The sequence below is a fragment of the Brachyhypopomus gauderio genome, chromosome 15 (genome assembly GCF_052324685.1).
Source record: "Brachyhypopomus gauderio isolate BG-103 chromosome 15, BGAUD_0.2, whole genome shotgun sequence".
NCBI lineage: Eukaryota > Metazoa > Chordata > Actinopteri > Gymnotiformes > Hypopomidae > Brachyhypopomus > Brachyhypopomus gauderio.
Genome location: NC_135225.1, coordinates 21,533,708 through 21,551,674, shown reverse-complemented (window position 1 = coordinate 21,551,674; position 17,967 = coordinate 21,533,708). Strand labels below are relative to the sequence as shown.

Genomic DNA, 17,967 nt, shown 5'->3' with positions numbered 1-17,967 from the left:
GTTGTGCTTATAAAATATATTTTTAATATCTGCATACAAACCCTTTATTAGTTTATCAAACGTTTGCTCCTTTTATAGGCCGTATTATAGAATGCACTAGATAGATGTGTTCCTGCTCCAATGTCCACAAAGGGGTCAAAACAAAGTGCAAGAGAAACATGAAAAGGCTGCATTGCAAAACAATTGCTGTAAGGTATAACACACAAACTACACCAAACACACACAAACACACACAAACTACACCAAACACACACAAACTACACCAAACCATTTGTTTTGCAACTGATGGTGGCTCATTTTGGGGGATATTTCTTATTCACCTTTTACCATCTTCACTCCATAACAGATCTGTTGAATATAACACCTATCACAATCATTAGCAAGTGGTCTGCACGTATCGCATGCTTTGGCTTAAAGTGTAATTTGTCCTCTCTCCACTAAGGTCAAGTTTCTGCTTGTTAAGTGCCACTTGGGTAAACTCAAGGGGCTGTTTGTTGAGTAAATCATCCAACATCATGCAATTAAAAGCGTGTGCCACAATATTCCCGAGTCACGGCCCGCGTCTTAGGAGGGACACTCAAGAACGTGTGGACCATGACGTGATCTAGGCCAAAAGTGCAGCCTTTATATTGAAAATCCAGGAAACTATTCCAAAGAGTAATTGTGACTGAAATCACACACAAATAGCAGGATGAACACCAGTGTCTTTATTCGCACTGCTAAAATAGACCAGCTTCTATGCAGTTTTTGTCTGATTTTAATAATGTTACAAACAACACCTTATGGGGACTCACAGCACTGAAAGGTTAATAATCAGATATCAGCTGAATGGTTTTTTGCCAGAATTTAAGGCAAAATATGACCATACTCAAAATATTACGACAGTACACAGAAAATATAACAGAGGATACACTCCGATAATTTGGTGACTTGGTGTATTTTAAGGCAATAATGAAATGGAATGAATGTATTAGAGGACAATATAACCTCAGACAAAACTACACAAAGGTTTTACATATTGGTTGGTGAAGCTACATTAGTGGGACAGAAAATGTCAAATTGTAGTTTTAGCACCAAGCTTTAGCAGGTAAATTATGGTTTGCGGTAGTTATTTTCCACACTTCAAAATTCAAAATGTCTACAAATTATTCTCTATATCAAATCAAATATATTTGTATAGCGCTTTTCACAACATATGTTGTCACAAAGCGCTTTACAGGATTTACAATGTATATCTGAAGTTCATGCTCTAATTTCACTTTTGGAGCTTCTAGCACCGCTATACTGAAAGCAACCTACTCTGAATAAAGTATTGCGGTTTCATTATAGCACAGTAACTGCTAACGCACAGGAATTCATTACGAGGGGAAGTGATCCTTCATGGACATGCAGCCTCCATGGATTCATATTATGATTCTATTGACTGTAGAGTGGATAATGTACGATATCCTTTCCATTGCAAAATGAAATACTTCACCAATATATGTGCTAATGAAACACTTATCAGACTTATCAGATAACCTTAACATAACGTAACTGATGATCAAGTCCAGCTCAAGTGGGGATCATTTGTTAGCTTCTGGAATGTTCCTTAGCAACCAGGTGAGAGGATGATGACGACAGCCACTATGGAGGGAAGGATCAGAGCGCGCACGTGTGTGTGTGTGTGTGTTGCACCCTTATGTGCAAGCAGCTAATATGTATTATACATTTCTTCACTTCTCAGTGGCAAACATAAAAACCCAAGTCATCAAGGTTTTTTGTGGTTGTCAGTATGTGTACGGTGGCTGGAATGCTGTTTAAACATCCAGTCTGGGAGGTCAGGACTTCTTAGCACCTACACCTCACGCAGGTTGACTCATCTTTGTGAAGTCACACCAGACTCGGCACAATGATTTGGGAAAATACAGTGTAGTTATGTTAAAACTTTGTAAAACTACAACAGAAACAAAAACAAACAAATCCAAAAGCAGTCGTAGTGTAAAAGTGGTCCACTTTCATTCAACAACCACAAAAAACAAAAAACAAAATCCTAAACCAAACTTGCCAACAATTTTGCTTTTAATTATTTTGATTATGGCAAGGTGTTTGGTTTATTCTAGGTAATTTCCCCTTTACATCTATTAGACATGTTAAGACTTTGTTAGAATGCTTATTAAGTTTTATTTGGCGAAACAAGAATTTACCTTAGATATTAACATTTAGATATTAACATTTCCTACATAAGTTGGACCCTGTTTTTAAATTCAATTAATTATTTTTACTACATCGTGTCTCTCCTCTTTAAGTACGTTGGTCTTTGATTCAATATGAACTATAACAGGTCATGGTGTGTAAACCGTTAAAGATTGAAATGGCTTTAGTTGTGGTGTTTCGCTGTTGTCTCTACGGAGCATGTGCTAAACTCTTCTGCTGCATTAAGACACCCTTTCACAGCACAGACGTATAAAACACGAGGATCAAAAGCGCCGACCCAGAAAGCTGCTGGACTTCTGCTCAATCGGCCCTTGGCTTCCTGCGTTTCAGCACCTCTGACGCAACTGCCCCGTTCACGTGGCCGTTGAGGGACGTCGCGTCACCGTTGCCGTAGCCCTTCTCCTGGGTGGCTCCACGTAGTTTATAAGTCTGACAGAGAGAGGGAGAATGAATTAGGAGGGTGGATCTGCTGACATCCATCACTAGTGTTTTATGTATTACATTCCCGTTCATTTTGTCTCATGAAAACCAGTAACACTGCACAAAAAAGTGGGAAGGGATACTGTAGCTAAAACAAATGACACCTAGATGTCCTGTTTGAGAATGAAGCCATTCTTCTTTAGACTGATAATAATAAGACTGAAATATACCCTAATTCTAGGATGATTTTAACTCCAGGGCCTACAACCACTAAAATGTCAGCGTGTTAAGACACTGTTCTTCACGGCATTGGTTTCTGGGTCTGTGCTTAGGGCTTATGATTCAGAGGAATTTTCCCCTGAGGTTTTATTTGAGTGATTTTAAAGTCTTAACATGTCTCACGTATACTCATAAGCAGTGTTGCGAATAACAATGCGTTATTTTTAACGGCGTTAGGTAACGTCGTCATTTTGTCAGTAACGGGATAATATAATTAGTTACTTTTCCTGTCGTTACAACGCCGTTGACGTTACTGGTCATTAAAAGCGGTGCGTTACTATATATTGATATACTAATGCGAGCGGACCGCTGTCCAGGCTAGTGAGGGGTAACAGATCCCGATAGGTCACAGTTCTCGGTGTAACACCTGTTTAACTTAACAAGTCAGTAAGCGATTGGCTAAGGCAGTGTTGTGATAGCCAATCAGAGCCAGTGTTTTTACACGCGCGCCGAAGCACGCGAGTGACACGACACAAACGGAGAAGAGGCCGAAATGGCGTCAGGTGCAAGCCGAAGAAAATGTAGCATTTTCAAGGCGATATAAGCATTATTTAAGAAAATACTTGAAGTTCCTGAATGTCTACCAGACTGGGTATTTGATTTACTTAATTAAGAATAGAGGTTTTATTGTTAAGTTTACTTCTGTTGTAAACAAACCAGTTGTCTCAGGTTGAGAGAATTTAATTTAATAGATGTAAATGCACTTTATATAGTGTAACTGTTTACTTTTGCTTTTTTTTTTTCCAAAGATTTGGGATTTTAAAGGATTTTATCCTGCACTGGTCTGTGGATGTGCAATAAATATCAAAAGTTAAACTTTCTGATCTACTAATTTCAACTGACTGTGAAAACTGCTTTAAAAAAAAAAAAAAAACGTAATTAATTGGCATATAAACTTTTTTTTAACTGTAACGCAAATAGTTACTTTCCCTGGTAACGAGTTACTTTTATTATAGAGTAATTCAGTTACTAACTCAGTTACTTTTTTGAACAAGTAGTGAGTAACTATAACTAATTACTTTTTTAAAGTAACGTTCCCAACACTGCTCATAAGATGCATTAAAATTTTATGTAAAAGCACTTTCTGACAGAGGCCTTTAAAAGAACAGTATTTACAGTCTTTACTAGTCTTACAGTTAGACAGCACCCCCCCCCCCCCCCAACAAAAAACATCTTCCCACCTGTATGTAGAAGTTCATGAAGAGAATAATGAGTGTGATCATATAACTGATCTGGAAATAGAGCCAGCCCATTGGGAATCCGCATGGCCAGACCACAGCACAAGCCGTCTGGATCATGGTCATAACAAACTGGATCTGTTGGAGTGGGAAGGAGACAGCAGGATGTAAAGAAACTGACCCAAAACACTGCATCAGCCTTCCTTAGATGGCCAGGGATGTATGTGTTCATTCTGGAATGTCATCATGTAGGAAGGAAGTAATCTCAACGCATGTCAACCGTAGCGGAGGTCTGGTCAGCGTTGGACGTTAGGAGCTGATAAGCATCTCACCAGCTGCCCTTGGGTTATGTACTTCTTCCACCAGAGGTAGGGTCGCACCGCAGGAACGGCGGAGAGCCCATAATAGGAGTACATGAGCACGTGGATGAAGCTGTTGAACGTGGCACCAAAATAGGCTGCAGCAAGGAAGAGAAACGGAGCATGAGACGGCGTCTTCATAGGAGGCTTCTCATCATGATCCCCACTGCACCGCTCTGACAGCGGACGCTTCTATTTCAAAAAACGCCCTTCAACTGTTCTGCTTGACCGAGTCCAGCATTCGTCTGGGTCGAGCTGAACTGTGTTGTGCACTGAAGTCTATAATAGATAATCTTTCACGGGTGCTTCTACTGTATTTTAGAGCAGAGGTTTTTATTTGAGCATTTCCTTTGCAGTGTTCTGGGCCCCGCTGATTAGGCCGGGTGCAGAACAGAGTGGCCTAGCTAAACAAACACTCTAATGCCAATCGGTGCACCTCCAATGTATGGGAAACTCTCCTGTAATGCAAATACATAGACATACATTTAACAAAGTCTATGATCTGATCTGGTCAGGTGACAGTAGATGTAGAAACCATGCTCATTTAAGTTGGCTAAAACCAAGAATAACATTACACTGCACATATTTTGAGGAGCACCTGGACACTTTTGTCTTGCTTGCGTTTGCTTTTGCACATCTGAATTATTCAGCACATAACATGCAGTCCTCAACCTCCTCAGAGACAGAGCAGAGAGACGAGGGCAGAGACTCACAGTGGCCACACGGCACCCAGTTCATTACAAACCACCAGATGTTCAACATGGTGGCGTGGTGGTAGACGTGCAGGAAGGTGATCTGGTGGTTGTTCTTCCGCAGGATGAAGAAGAAGGTGTCCATGAACTCAATGAGCTTGGAGAAGTAGTACCACCAGAGGACATGGATGATCTGGGGGAGGAGATCAACAATAACAACATTAACAACATATGAGCAACTTAAACTGGTACTCGTCTGTCAACTTTATTTATTTATTTATTTATTTACGCCAAAGAGGACTTACACAACTGAAATAATGCTTCACTGCTAAAGGTTCATGATTGCTACTTTGAAATCATGCCCCTTCCTCAAAAACTTTGACGGGCCCTTTCAGACACATTTCGTGCGTCATTTACAGCATCTAGCAGATGCTCTGACCCAGGGTAACTTGCATATTTATCAGTACGACGGTGCTCCCTGGGAACATGGCCCATCTGGTAGAGCAGCAAGGGCAAGGTGCTAGCAGAAATTGTCACCTTCAATGGTTCGCTTATTTTTTCTGCCTCGAAAAAAAGCAGGAAACAACGGACAAAAAAAACGAAGCTTTTTAGGAAGAAGAAATGCAGGGCCTTGCAGAGCCTTTAGGTCTGCAGTGACAGGCTCTCTCAGTGCTGCATTACTGCACCTGCTGCTTTTTAGGGGGTCGTACATGATGACTCTGTCGGGGTGCACACCTGTCGAGGTGTCTGAGGGAAAAGTGCAGGGGCAGAGTGGCCAAGCGTGAGCCCTACTGACACATGGCAGGGGTGATGCATCACATCGACATCGCAGGAAGCCAGTGTGTCGCACCACAGGACGTCTCGGGAGGATGCGAGGCATATCGAAGTTCATCACTTCTACTTTCTGGCACATGTTGGGGGGGGGGGGGGGGGGGGGCGCGTTTGCTGGACGCACAATGTGACCAAACGTGTGAAACATGATGCCTGTGCTCGTGGTACCTTGTCATCGGACTCGCCGGCGCTATGGGTGTCTTGGCAGAAGAAGTTATATCCACCTTGCCACGCAGAGGTCACAAGCTGCAGAGACATATAGGGGGGAGGGTTGATTTCAAAAGCATTATCAATACAAAACATTGTGGTCATAATGCTTATACAACTGGTCCCGTAATGCTTATGCAACTTGATGTTTTGAAATCGGCCAGTGAGAGAGTCCCTGTGCGTTAGAGCGCATCACTAGTTAACAAAGGAAGATCGGTTTAAACAGGAAATGGAATCCACTCAGACCAACATGTGGCTGTATGGTGTTCAGGTGTAGGACAGAGGCACTTCTGCATTTAAAAAGCGATGCAGGCATAAACCGCTCTTTGTCTCGTTTTTGCCCTCATCGGTGGGTGGGGCCTTCCCCACTGAAGTCTCCCTCGAACTCGTGACCTGCCTTTGTTTACTGTCTCTGGTTTTCTCGCCTCTGCAGCACGCTTTTTTTTTTTACCTCCTCAATCAAATCTTTGTTTCTTCATTTTGTCCAATTTTTGGATGCAATCAGCCGTATTGAAGTAGGTCCTTTTCACAGCATATAAACACTTGTGCACAAAAAGTGGCTTAAAGAAGAATCTTGTATGGGTGGAGATGCATTGTTGTTTAAAGAACATCTATTCTACTTTTCAGTTTTGGAGATATAAAAACAAAGTTCACTAATCTTTCAGTTACTGGACACCGATATAGTACAGTGCAGTCATCACACAAACATTTAGTTTGTCACAATATAAATGTATTATATAGCAGTTACCTTCTTTGAAGTTTCTGAGAAACAGGAATTATGGGGATGTCTAGTCTCACAAAGATAAAAATACCTCAGTACTGTATTTAATGACATCAGACCAAGTTAGAATAACCTGGAATAACCAGCTACACTATCTTTCCTATATCCTTGCACACTGTATTCCGGTGAGGTAATTTTAGATGACCTCACCTGAAAACCCCTAGATGACTCTAGCTGACCTCTTTAAAGGGGCACTCAGGTCACACAAAACATGATTAAATCTCTCTATACAGCTTGATTATTTTGGCTTTTGGAAGGCTGGCAGACTGACATGACATTAAAGTGAACTTTAGTCCAGTTGGAGAAATATCCTATCCAACTGTAATGCAGCATAATCCAGCTCCCTTGCTGTGCACGGCCTCCTCGTCTCAGCGAGACCCCCCGAGACAGGTGCTACTTCTGACGGAAATACAATCAGTCCCACCCTCCTAACAGGGATTACAAGCAGAAGTGTTTTCGCTGGGCAGGAGGGCCCCTGCTAAGCCTCTGCTAGAGACCAGGAACACACAAAATCAATTCTCAATGGGCCAGGATTTTAAACTCATGATATTATATGATATTGTCCCACAAGGGACAGTCCTAGGACCACTTCTATTTACACTTTACATGTTACCCATAGGCGAGATTATGCATAAGCACGACATCAGCTTCCACTCCTACGCAGACGACACCCAACTATATTTATCGGCTAAACCCGATGATTTAGGTGTAAACAGTAAAATCGAGAAGTGTGTAGAAGAGATAAAACATTGGATGGCATGTAACTTTCTAGCACTAAATCCCGATAAAACAGAGCTAATAATAGTTGGGTCTAGGGCAGCGAGAGACAAGATATGTAATGTAGCATTTAATCTACATTCCTTTACTATAACCCCCAGCGCAGAGGTAAAGAACTTAGGCGTCACAATAGACCCAGATCTCTCGTTCGATTCACACATTAATAATATAATTAGGGTAGCGTTCTTTCACTTACGCAACATTGCTAAAATTAGAAACATATTAAATACTAGTGATGCAGAAAAACTAATCCATGCATTCATATCCTCTCGTTTAGATTATTGCAACAGTCTCCTAGCTGGATGTTCTGGTAAATCGATAAACAAACTCCAACTTGTTCAGAACGCAGCAGCACGAGTTTTAACGAAAACTAAAAAATTTGATCACATTAGTCCTGTACTATCATCATTACATTGGCTGCCAGTTAGATTCTGTATTGACTATAAAATACTTTTATTAACATATAAAACACTGCATGGCTTAGGTCCAGAGTATCTTAGTGAACTTATTGATCATTACAACACAGCACGTTCACTTCGTTCACAGGACGCAGGGTTATTAACTGTTCCTAGGATCAAAAAGATCACAGCAGGTGGAAGAGCCTTTTCTTTTAAAGCTCCACAACTGTGGAATAATCTCCCTGCCTCTATTCGGGACTCAGACACAGTCTCAATGTTTAAAACTCAACTAAAGACTTATCTGTACATTTTGGCCTTTGATTAATCTGTTACATATTTACCACATCACATATCTTTCTTCTCGGAGGTTCACCTGGGGAGTAACACTGCAGTTGGAGCCTACAATACCAGCATCACTGCTCCGACACGGAATGAAAACCTGGTGTTCATCATAAGACATTTACATTGACAATATCAACACCCAGAACTTTCATTCTAGTTACCTGATACTTAGCCTGATTGTGTGATTTGTTTGTAACTTGTGTATTCGTCTGTATAATTTGTTTTTGTGTAATTTGTGTGTTAACAGGTCACCCAATGGAGGATGGGTTCCATTTTGAGTCTTGTTCTCCCGAGGTTTCTTCCTATTTCCCACCATCATAGGGAGTTTTTCCACTGTCGCCTTTGGCTTGCTCATTAGGGATTTGGACCCATAGTATTGTTAACCTTGTTAATCCTGTAAAGCGCTTTGTGACAACATGTGTTGTGAAAAGCGCTATACAAATATATTTGATTTGATTTGATATTAGCATAAAAGCAATGACACCTCTTCTCGAGCGACTACAGCTTAGTTAGGAATGCTTTGTTCTCTATGCTACTAGTTTAGAATTTGCATTGTTCTTTACAGCGTTAGATCTCGGATTAAGAAAAATTTGCATCAAAACTATTTGCATATTTTATACATGTTGTGGAATCAACTGGCAACAAGGAAATGAGTTTAGGAAAATCAGTAATTGAGAAATTACTCATCCAAACAAGCCTTTCAATTTGAAGGTTTATTGCATTAGCCCCCACCCCTCCCCCCACAACGCATAGTGATATAACTAACTGTATTTTTTGATAACTCATACAAGTTAAAAATAATGTACAACTCTAACCCCACCCTTGGGCTCCATTGTCCTGCCTGCCCAGAGTTTGTTTTACTTTTATAAAACACCAGGATCAATTTAGCTCTTAGTACCTAGTTTAGGTCAGGAACAATACAAAACCAGAGACCACCAAGTGGTTTAAAGATTGTGTTGTGCCCTTGGAAGAATGATATGCGCTTGACTATGGGAGAACCAATGTTGTTGACCCACCTGGTGGAACATATAGAGAGAGAGGAGAGTGAGAGCCAGGTTGTACACCACCAGAATCCTCCCACAGGAGACGGCCTTCCTGCTCTTCATGTACTTGGGCCCCACCCACACGATGAAGAGGTACGTGATGCTGAAGGCTAAAGTGGGAGGGTAGTTGTCTAGCAGGAGCCATCCTTTCACACGAGGATCTGAGAAGGAAAATAAATTAAATTGTGGTAAATCAGTCTGTATGGCTAACTATAAATGGTGCAGGAAAAGATGTTTAAAACATGCAATCAAAAAGAGGGAGACACCCAGTGAACTTCTTTTAGAGGGAATAGTGCCGAGACTGGCGAGAGTACATTTCAGCACAGCACCTCCATGTCATGTGGCCCAGTTTGGATCACTGTATTTTGGGGCAATCAATGGATTGCTTTCTTAGTCTTAAAACTAGTCAGACACTTGGCCAAAACATGGAGAGAAATCAAATTGTTAACAGTACAAAGGATTTGGGTATTCCAGTTATTAAAATTCAGTCAATCATTCTGTCAATTTTGTAATAGTGTGTGATCAAACATTGAAAACATGAACCATTTAGGGTGGAAGAAGACATTAAAATGATCTACATTAAAAAATACAACATTTTTAGTATGAAATGAATGAGTTTCAGAACAGTGCTGGACAATAAAACAATCTTGAAACAGGATTGTGATAAAATTCACGTCAAATTAAATACTTTTGATATTTTTACTTCATAAGGAAAGATGTCACCACTTAACACAGAGCAGACATAAACAAAACAGCAGACAGTCAGTCCTGGCATCCAGTCAGTGTTAGCTTGCATGCCAAACTACACACCTATTTCCTACCACAAGGCTTTGTGTGAGCACCCAGCGCTGAAGAAAACACTGAGATGAAGTGGAACTTTAGTAGGGTGACCAAACGTCCGTATTTCCCGGGACATGTCCGTATTTCACGTCCTGTCCCGGGCGTCCCGGGATATTTTTTAAAACTGTGGAAATGTCCTGGTTTTTAAATTACGTTAATCGGGCCATTAATTATACAGGCACTAGGACCCTGAGCACGGCGCTGTATGACACGGAATCCCTGAGCCTCATCAGTTGAGCCTCATCATACTCAACTGGCGGAGAACCAACAACTTACGTTCGCCACCCCCCCCCCCCCCCCCCACCCCCCGCTCGACAACCTACACACAGTGTCCTGGTTTTCCCAAACAAAAATATGGTCACCCTAGCTATCCTCCAAAGGAAATCATCAACAAAGTTACCACGACATTAGATATATGGAAGTGAATTGGATATCTGAAAAGCTATGACGCAGAATAAAGTTATCGGTTAGTGCAAACCAAGACAGGAAAGAACAGATCTTTTCAATCACCTGACAAGGTGACCACAGTCACGACACCCACAGTATGAAAATGCCTGTGCTAAACCACCTGTTTTAGTAGTGCTACCAAAACAATAGTAAGTTGTGGAGTCTTTAGCAGCCTTTATGCATGAAAAGCAACCAAAAAATAAGTAGATATCAAAACCATAGATTCAATGATACATCAATAGCATAATAGACTAATTTGCAACATTTTTCATACAGATTTCTATCTTTAAAACATTTGAGAGACCAGTACAAATTGCTATTTATTTTGTTAAATTAATTTAAAAAATGTTTTTGCAAATATAAAATATTCTAAAGTTTAACTAATTATTCCTCTGGATTCCTTAGGCATCAGTCATTAACAGGACCAGAGGCGGTCTTTGCATAGAGGCGTTCCTAGGCAATTGCCTTGGGCCCCTCCCACTGCAGCCCACTGTAGGGGCCCCCTGACTAGCTAACTTAAGCCTGGTTTATACTTTCGCGAGTGACCGTAGCGCGCGACTCCGCCCACCTCGTGCAACCCTGCGCGAACGGTGGAAGCGCTTATACTTTACGCGTGCAATGTTCTCCGAAATGATGTGGTAGTATAAAGAAACGCCCCTCAAAAACAGGGGAAGGAACATTTATGACGAATTTTAATGTTGCTTTGTGTTTCAGGTTTGAATGTGCTGGAATTTAGGCTAAAGTACTTGAAAATGCTTGAAATTGTAACTACTTCGTTTCACAACAAATATCTGTCTAACTGAACAGTTCTCCTGTATTACGTTAACAAATACGAGCCTCTTGTAATTCCAGGACGAAACATGAGAGAACGTGAAGACATTAATATTGGGTGTTTTGAAAATAAACCATTAAATAATGTGATTAAATCTAGATTAATCTAGATTAATTTCAAGATTTCAGTGAGATTAATCTAGATAAAAAAAATGAATCTATGCCCACCCCTAATAAATATGCATATTATTAGCTGCTGTATTCTAGAACATAGCTGGTGTAGTAGACAATAAATACAAGAATTCCAGCCAGTACCTGTAACTTTGGGATAATGACTTTATCAAAGGAGACTACTCAAGAAACTCACTTCTAGTCATCCATTCTGGCACATCCTTTTCCATTCAGAATGGTTTCATTTCTCCCATTACAGCCATTGTTCTCAGCAAGATCTAAGATGAATTTCAAACTGTTCCCTTTTTCATGCCAATTAAACGAGACACCCGCCATTTCATGTCATGCACAGCTGTCTGTAAGATTCAGTACTTCAATAATGGAGGGAAAGTTCAGGATCGAGTTTCGTGATGCTTCTACAGAGTGAGATGATAAGCGAGTCTTTGATGTTTTAAATGCACGACTCTCATGGCTTCATCTCTGAATGGAGTCCAGGCAAAAGCTTAAGAAATATCCCCAAATATAACGTTTGTGTATTGTTATACACACATAATAAACTTTGTGCTATCTCAGACACAATGCTTGTCTGAATCCAGTGTGTATTTGCAACAATCACTGGGTTTGCCACATTTCTTTTGCTAAATCTACAAAGAGAGTGGCCTCGTGTCTGCAGGACGTTCATGGTGTAAATTACATTACATTATAGAAGAGGAGACCACAGGCTAGTAGACAAGGACACATTCAAAGGTTTCATGAGGACATTGGAGGACGTTTAACTTGTTTTATGCTGAATGTGACCCTAACATATGAAACAAATCTCAGACATTGTTGTGGTCTTTGACACTGTATAGCAGAGGGCTACGGATATTCTCTATTGCAAACTGAAAAAGAGCATGCAGACAACGTTTTGATGAACTCTCTATTCAGTTCCTCAAAATTAACCTAGACAAAAGTGTCAGGGTCTGTCGCTATGGTCTTTCCCTATGGCCATCTTAGACAATCTAAGAAAGTAGATTTCACCATGATTTTCCAGTTGAAAAGTATACACTTCCTTGAACCAATGAGGCCAAGGAAATTTGATGAACTAAATGGGGTACTTCCTTTATAAGGAGACATTTTAAAACTTATTTTATAGGTTTAAATGTTTACAGCCATTTCTTTGATGCAGGGAGACAGAAATATCCAGAAGTTTTATTTTGCTGGAAAATCTGACAGAAAAGACATGACTTCATGGGCTTTTTCCACAGAACTCGTACATAATGAAAGCCACTGGTCACATGTCATATTGCAGGTATAAATACATTTTTCTACATGATCTTTGGACAGGTATCTGCAGCAGGTTGCTCTATAATACATTTTTATAGGACACTTACAGTGGTGTGGGAAATAAAATCAGCCATTCAGAAGGTAAAAGGAGGTCAGAAATCACATATGAATAACAACAATTAAGTCATTTAAGGTGCAGGCCTCATATTCACTAGCCTTAACTAAGCCTGGCCATGTGTCATCAATGTGCCAGTACAATAAAACAACTAGTACCAAGACTATTAAGCAAATAAGAATCAACGTGAAGTCTGTGAATAAATGGTCTATCCAGCATTGTTTGATGAACTGCTTTTGAAAGTACAATATAAAGCTGGAACACACAGGGGCTGTCCACACCCAACACCGAGAGGCCACACACTCCTGGCCTGCTTGCTTCTTATAGGAGGGTCTGTGTATAAGTCGAGGGATATGCAGAACTTACCTCTGGGCCCCATCCATGAGTCAATATATGTGTTAAGTCTTTGATTAAAGGTCTCCATCTCCACCCTGTGGCAAAGGACAATGTGATTAGCCCATTTTAGCTCGACCTCTGAGGTAAGAGAACCACCTTTGACAGCTCAAATTATTGGGATCTGTGTAAGGATGCGAAAGAAATATTTCAGCAACCCATCTCAGTGCCAAAAGAGAGCTGTAGCATCCACCATGCATGTTGTACAACTCTCTCTATTCCTCTACATATCTTTATCAAAGGTCCTAATATTGCTAATAAAGGTATCCCTATTGCTGATCAGTTCAAAATCAGCGGTCACATTCCAGCTAAACTGACATACGTCTTGCCAAGTGCACACAATTATACAGCCTTGTCCTCGACAACCCTGTTAAACACTTACATACAAAAACAGAAAAAATTCAATATGAGCGCGCGCGCGCACACACACACACACACACACACACACACACACACACACACACACACGAGTATTCCTAGAGTTGAAGTGCGATGAACAGCATCACAGTTATAGGGTTACATTTGCTACCTTCTATATTTCATGCAGAAGAGGATTTGCCGTTACGTCATTACATCAACAACACTTTCTGTAAGTAACAACTGCAGTCCTGTAACTACCATTCTTAGTTTTTCATGGACAATAGTTATTAATTTCTTAAAAGGCATACACAGTCGTACAGAAACAAAACCTACTTTTACAATCATAACATGAGATGATATTCCAGTAAAACTTTTCTTGCGAGGATGTACACTTGGAGCGTAGATTAAAACATGACTCTGGTTCACTAGTTCAGACTATCCTGATGAATATGTGACAGTAGCTCCGCGTCTTTAACAACTCCCAACGGAGACTTTCCATGACGAGAATCCAGAATAGGTTCAGGATTAAAGTGAAATTACTGTTTTCTGTCCCTGTGCAATACGGGTAAATAGGTATTTCTGCATTTCAGGTCATTAAAACAAGCATCACACCAACACCCCTAGCGGATAAAGCTGTTAGAAACCATCCGTTTCTTGGTCCTTATACCAAACATGTTCAATATATTTTGCTGAACATTAAAACATTTTTTGCGCATTCAAAACAAACGAATTAATCAATGACCAGACCTATTTCCGGATGTCCTTGGGTAGGTCCGCCGGTATTACCTCCCCAACTCTGGAAGAGTGTAAAGGGCTCGTGAAGAGTGTAAACGGGCTCGCGCCCTTCGCGTCACAGTGACGTCCTGCCTCAATATAACGGGACGGCAGCCAAACGTCTCGGTAGCCTGACAGGACAAAGTCTACAACGCCTTGCTTTCTCAGTAGAGATCACATCACAACACATTTTAGATAAAAATATGAACGCGATTATTTTCCTTTCTTGAAATTACAGGCGAACTTCCACGAACTATCCGATTGTTAATATTAAGTACTTCGCTCTCAACAAGTGAATTTACAGGTGGTAGAATATAAACTCATGGATCGTATTTTGTTTAATAAGACAAAGTTTATATTCGATGCGTTACTTCGTACTTCGCACGGGGTTTAGGAAAGCAGTGCTTTAACTCCGTGTTTGCAGCCCAACGCTGCGGAGGTGTTTAGGACCGTGTTAATCATCATAACGCTTCCTGGGCGCTGCGACCCCTCGCTCGGTCACGCCATTCGTCTCGAGTGAGAACGGGCCAATCACAACGCTGCTCTCGTGTTCCCGTCAAATCACAACGGGCCAATCACAACGCTGCTCTCATGCGCCTGTCAAACGCACGCGGGCAGGCTGCGCGTGATACCTGCAGCCTTGCGCGAGGCCCGCAGCGCGAGGCAACATTTGCACAGAATGTGCGGAAACCGAATTTTTCTTTGGCCGTTCGCATGATGTGTTTAATGTGGCTGTATCCGACATTAGTATGAGTAAAACACAAACAAGAACACTGCTTCACATGCCACACACATCCAGAAGTAAAATAATACGGATTAAACAGTTACAGAAGAGTTCATGCTCACGTTAATGTGTAGTGGAGATTGGGTCATCATTTGAATGATCCCTAAAATGAGGACACATGGAAGACTAAACTAAAACTATGACCTATCCAGCTAAGAGTTGAGCAGAAATCCTAATTGGAGACAGGTGTTCTCATCCTAATCACGTGGTCCTAGGTGAGGTTATAGCGCAGGCGCACATTGCTTTTACGCATAATTCAACACTTGGATGTTTGGCCCCAGTTATTGTAATGTAATGCTTTGTGTTTTGTGATCCGTTCTTGTGTGTCACCGGTAGTTTCTCATCTTAATGTATAACGTTTCTGTTTTTAATATTAATTTGGACTCACGTTATCTGGACGTTTAGAAAACGTGTAATGCGTGTCTTCCTTCCCCGTAGCCACTGAGTTTATGTGCCTGGCTGTACGTTTCCTTGACTGTGGTGCATTAGTTAACGCTTGTTGAATAGACCTGAGTAGGCTACTCTAAAAGAAACAAGTGTTGTAATGACAGGTGATTACATACAAAGCAGATCTATTTGTAGATGAAATTTGTGATTGATCATAGTTCTGCTTATTGTTTTATGTTAATAGCCTTGGGTGTAAGGCCATATGCCAAACTATAGTAGAGGAACGTCGATAGAGGATTTCAATGAGGTAATTGCATTTAAAACAGTAAAACCTGTTCAAAATAACAACAAAGTTCCAACCAGGTAGTACATATTGATGAAATCTTTAAATATGGGCTAAGTTTGAAATAGCCTACTACATACTGAATATTGCGCTCAGTATATACTGGGTACTGCATTCTGGTCCTCGTATAGTATGCAGTAGTATGCGCCCATTAATGCTCCGCCTGATGTAACTGCTGTAGCAGTCCTGTATTGTCGGACTGTTTATCAGTTTTGAAAAGAAACGAGAGAGAAGACAGAAAATAAATGCTGAGATAACAGCTACTGTTACCACTTTCTTTTTGGACCAGGAGTTTAATGTCAACTGTTCAAGTAGATGTATTGTACTAAGAATAGCCTACCACATTTGCCAGCACTACCGGTATCCATATAAAATGTGCCATAGTTGTCAATTGTGATTTTCACCCCAATCGAAATTTGTCCTCTGCATTTACCCATCTATGCAGTGATACACACAAACACACACACACACACAAAAGTGATCACTAGGGGGCTGTGGTGCACACATGCCCAGAGCGGTGGGCAGCCCCAGCAGATCAGTAAGGGTTAGGTTGTGAGGAGTGTATATATAGTGTGAGTTAGCCCTGTCATGCGCTCGTCTTTGTGAGTCTACAGCTCATGCTGGTTTTCTATCGTTTACTATTAAACGCTACATTTGTATGAAACACTCAACCCTGCATCCTGCATACCTCACAACATTACAGGTTATAAACGATGTGAAATGCATACATTACCCTGGCTATGAAGATGGCATGGGTGTGTTATATTTTGATTGCAGTATACAGAAATTACCTAACAACATTTGCAACAAATTCAATTAGCATAAATTTTATTTTATTTTTGGTTTTTCAGTCAGTTTACCTGAAGACATTTTGTCCATTATTTCTGTTTTTTTGTGAAGCTTTGAAATAGCAAAATGCTATTGTTATAATTTGTGTTGCCCTTAAAATGTAGTGTTATGCACAGTGACCAAGTTGGCTGCCTCAGTTTTTATGGTGCCAATTTGTATAAACTCTACATTGTGAAGATTGATTAAATGAACTGCAATTAATTTCAAAGTAATTACCTGTCATGATAACGTTATTTTAAAAAAAAATACTGCATTGCAGACACAACATGTCGTTAACTCAGGAGAAAATGTTGATGAGGACAAGATAGCTGATATCACTGTGTTGATTAGAAGAGCAGACTGGTTGCTTTAAAAGGATGGTGGTGCTTTTAAGCTTTCTTCAATTAACCATGGTTACCTCCAAGGAAACACCTGCAGTCATCAAAAGGCTTTCATCGTCAAGGACCTTGCTTGTAAGATAGTACTCCAATCAACCAGAACTTCAAGGAGAGTGATTCAGTTGCAACTAAGAAGGCTTCAGTCAATTGACTGTCTCCTAAAGAGGATGCAGCTACGAGATGGGGTCACCACCAGTGCAGTTTGTTCAGAAACGGCAGAGGGCAGGTGTGAGTGCATCTGAACATGCAGTGAGAAGAAGACTTTTGTAAGATGGCTTGGTGTCGAAGGGCAGTAAAGAAAAATATCAAGGACAGAGTGACATGGGGTGAAGACATCTGGAAAAATTATTGTCCAGAGAAGAAAAAGTGAATGCAAACATGAGTCATGTGACATGCCAACAGTGAAGCATCCTGAGATGATTCATATGTGGGTTCGCATCCATTTTCAAAGACCTGAGAAATTTTTCAACATTCTGGTGACAGCTAATAATGGTCAAACAGCTACATTATGCAAGTATCCAAACATGCACACATTTTAGGAGTTTGATGACCTACACTTGAAACAAAAAAAAGTAACCATTCTGTTA

At 40.7% G+C, this 17,967-nt stretch overlaps 1 protein-coding gene across 3 annotated transcripts; it reads right to left on the bottom strand.

Moving 5' to 3' along the window:
• Window positions 1-692: 692 nt before the first annotated feature.
• On the bottom strand, window positions 693-15,605 carry elovl5 (ELOVL fatty acid elongase 5). 3 transcript variants are annotated; one of them, XM_076973867.1, is made up of 8 exons: window positions 15,487-15,605; window positions 13,480-13,544; window positions 9,477-9,664; window positions 6,124-6,201; window positions 5,146-5,317; window positions 4,406-4,530; window positions 4,077-4,211; window positions 693-2,625 (listed from the first exon to the last, which is right to left on the bottom strand). In XM_076973867.1, exons 2-8 carry the CDS (start codon window positions 13,535-13,537, stop codon window positions 2,497-2,499), a joined length of 885 nt encoding a protein of 294 aa, XP_076829982.1. In that variant the 5' UTR covers window positions 13,538-13,544; window positions 15,487-15,605; the 3' UTR covers window positions 693-2,496. The 3 variants fall into 3 exon arrangements, with proteins under 3 accessions (XP_076829982.1, XP_076829981.1, XP_076829983.1); XM_076973866.1 differs by lacking the exon at window positions 15,487-15,605 and adding an exon at window positions 14,614-14,787; XM_076973868.1 differs by lacking the exon at window positions 15,487-15,605 and adding an exon at window positions 14,200-14,508.
• Between the last annotated feature and the right edge of the window lie 2,362 nt (window positions 15,606-17,967).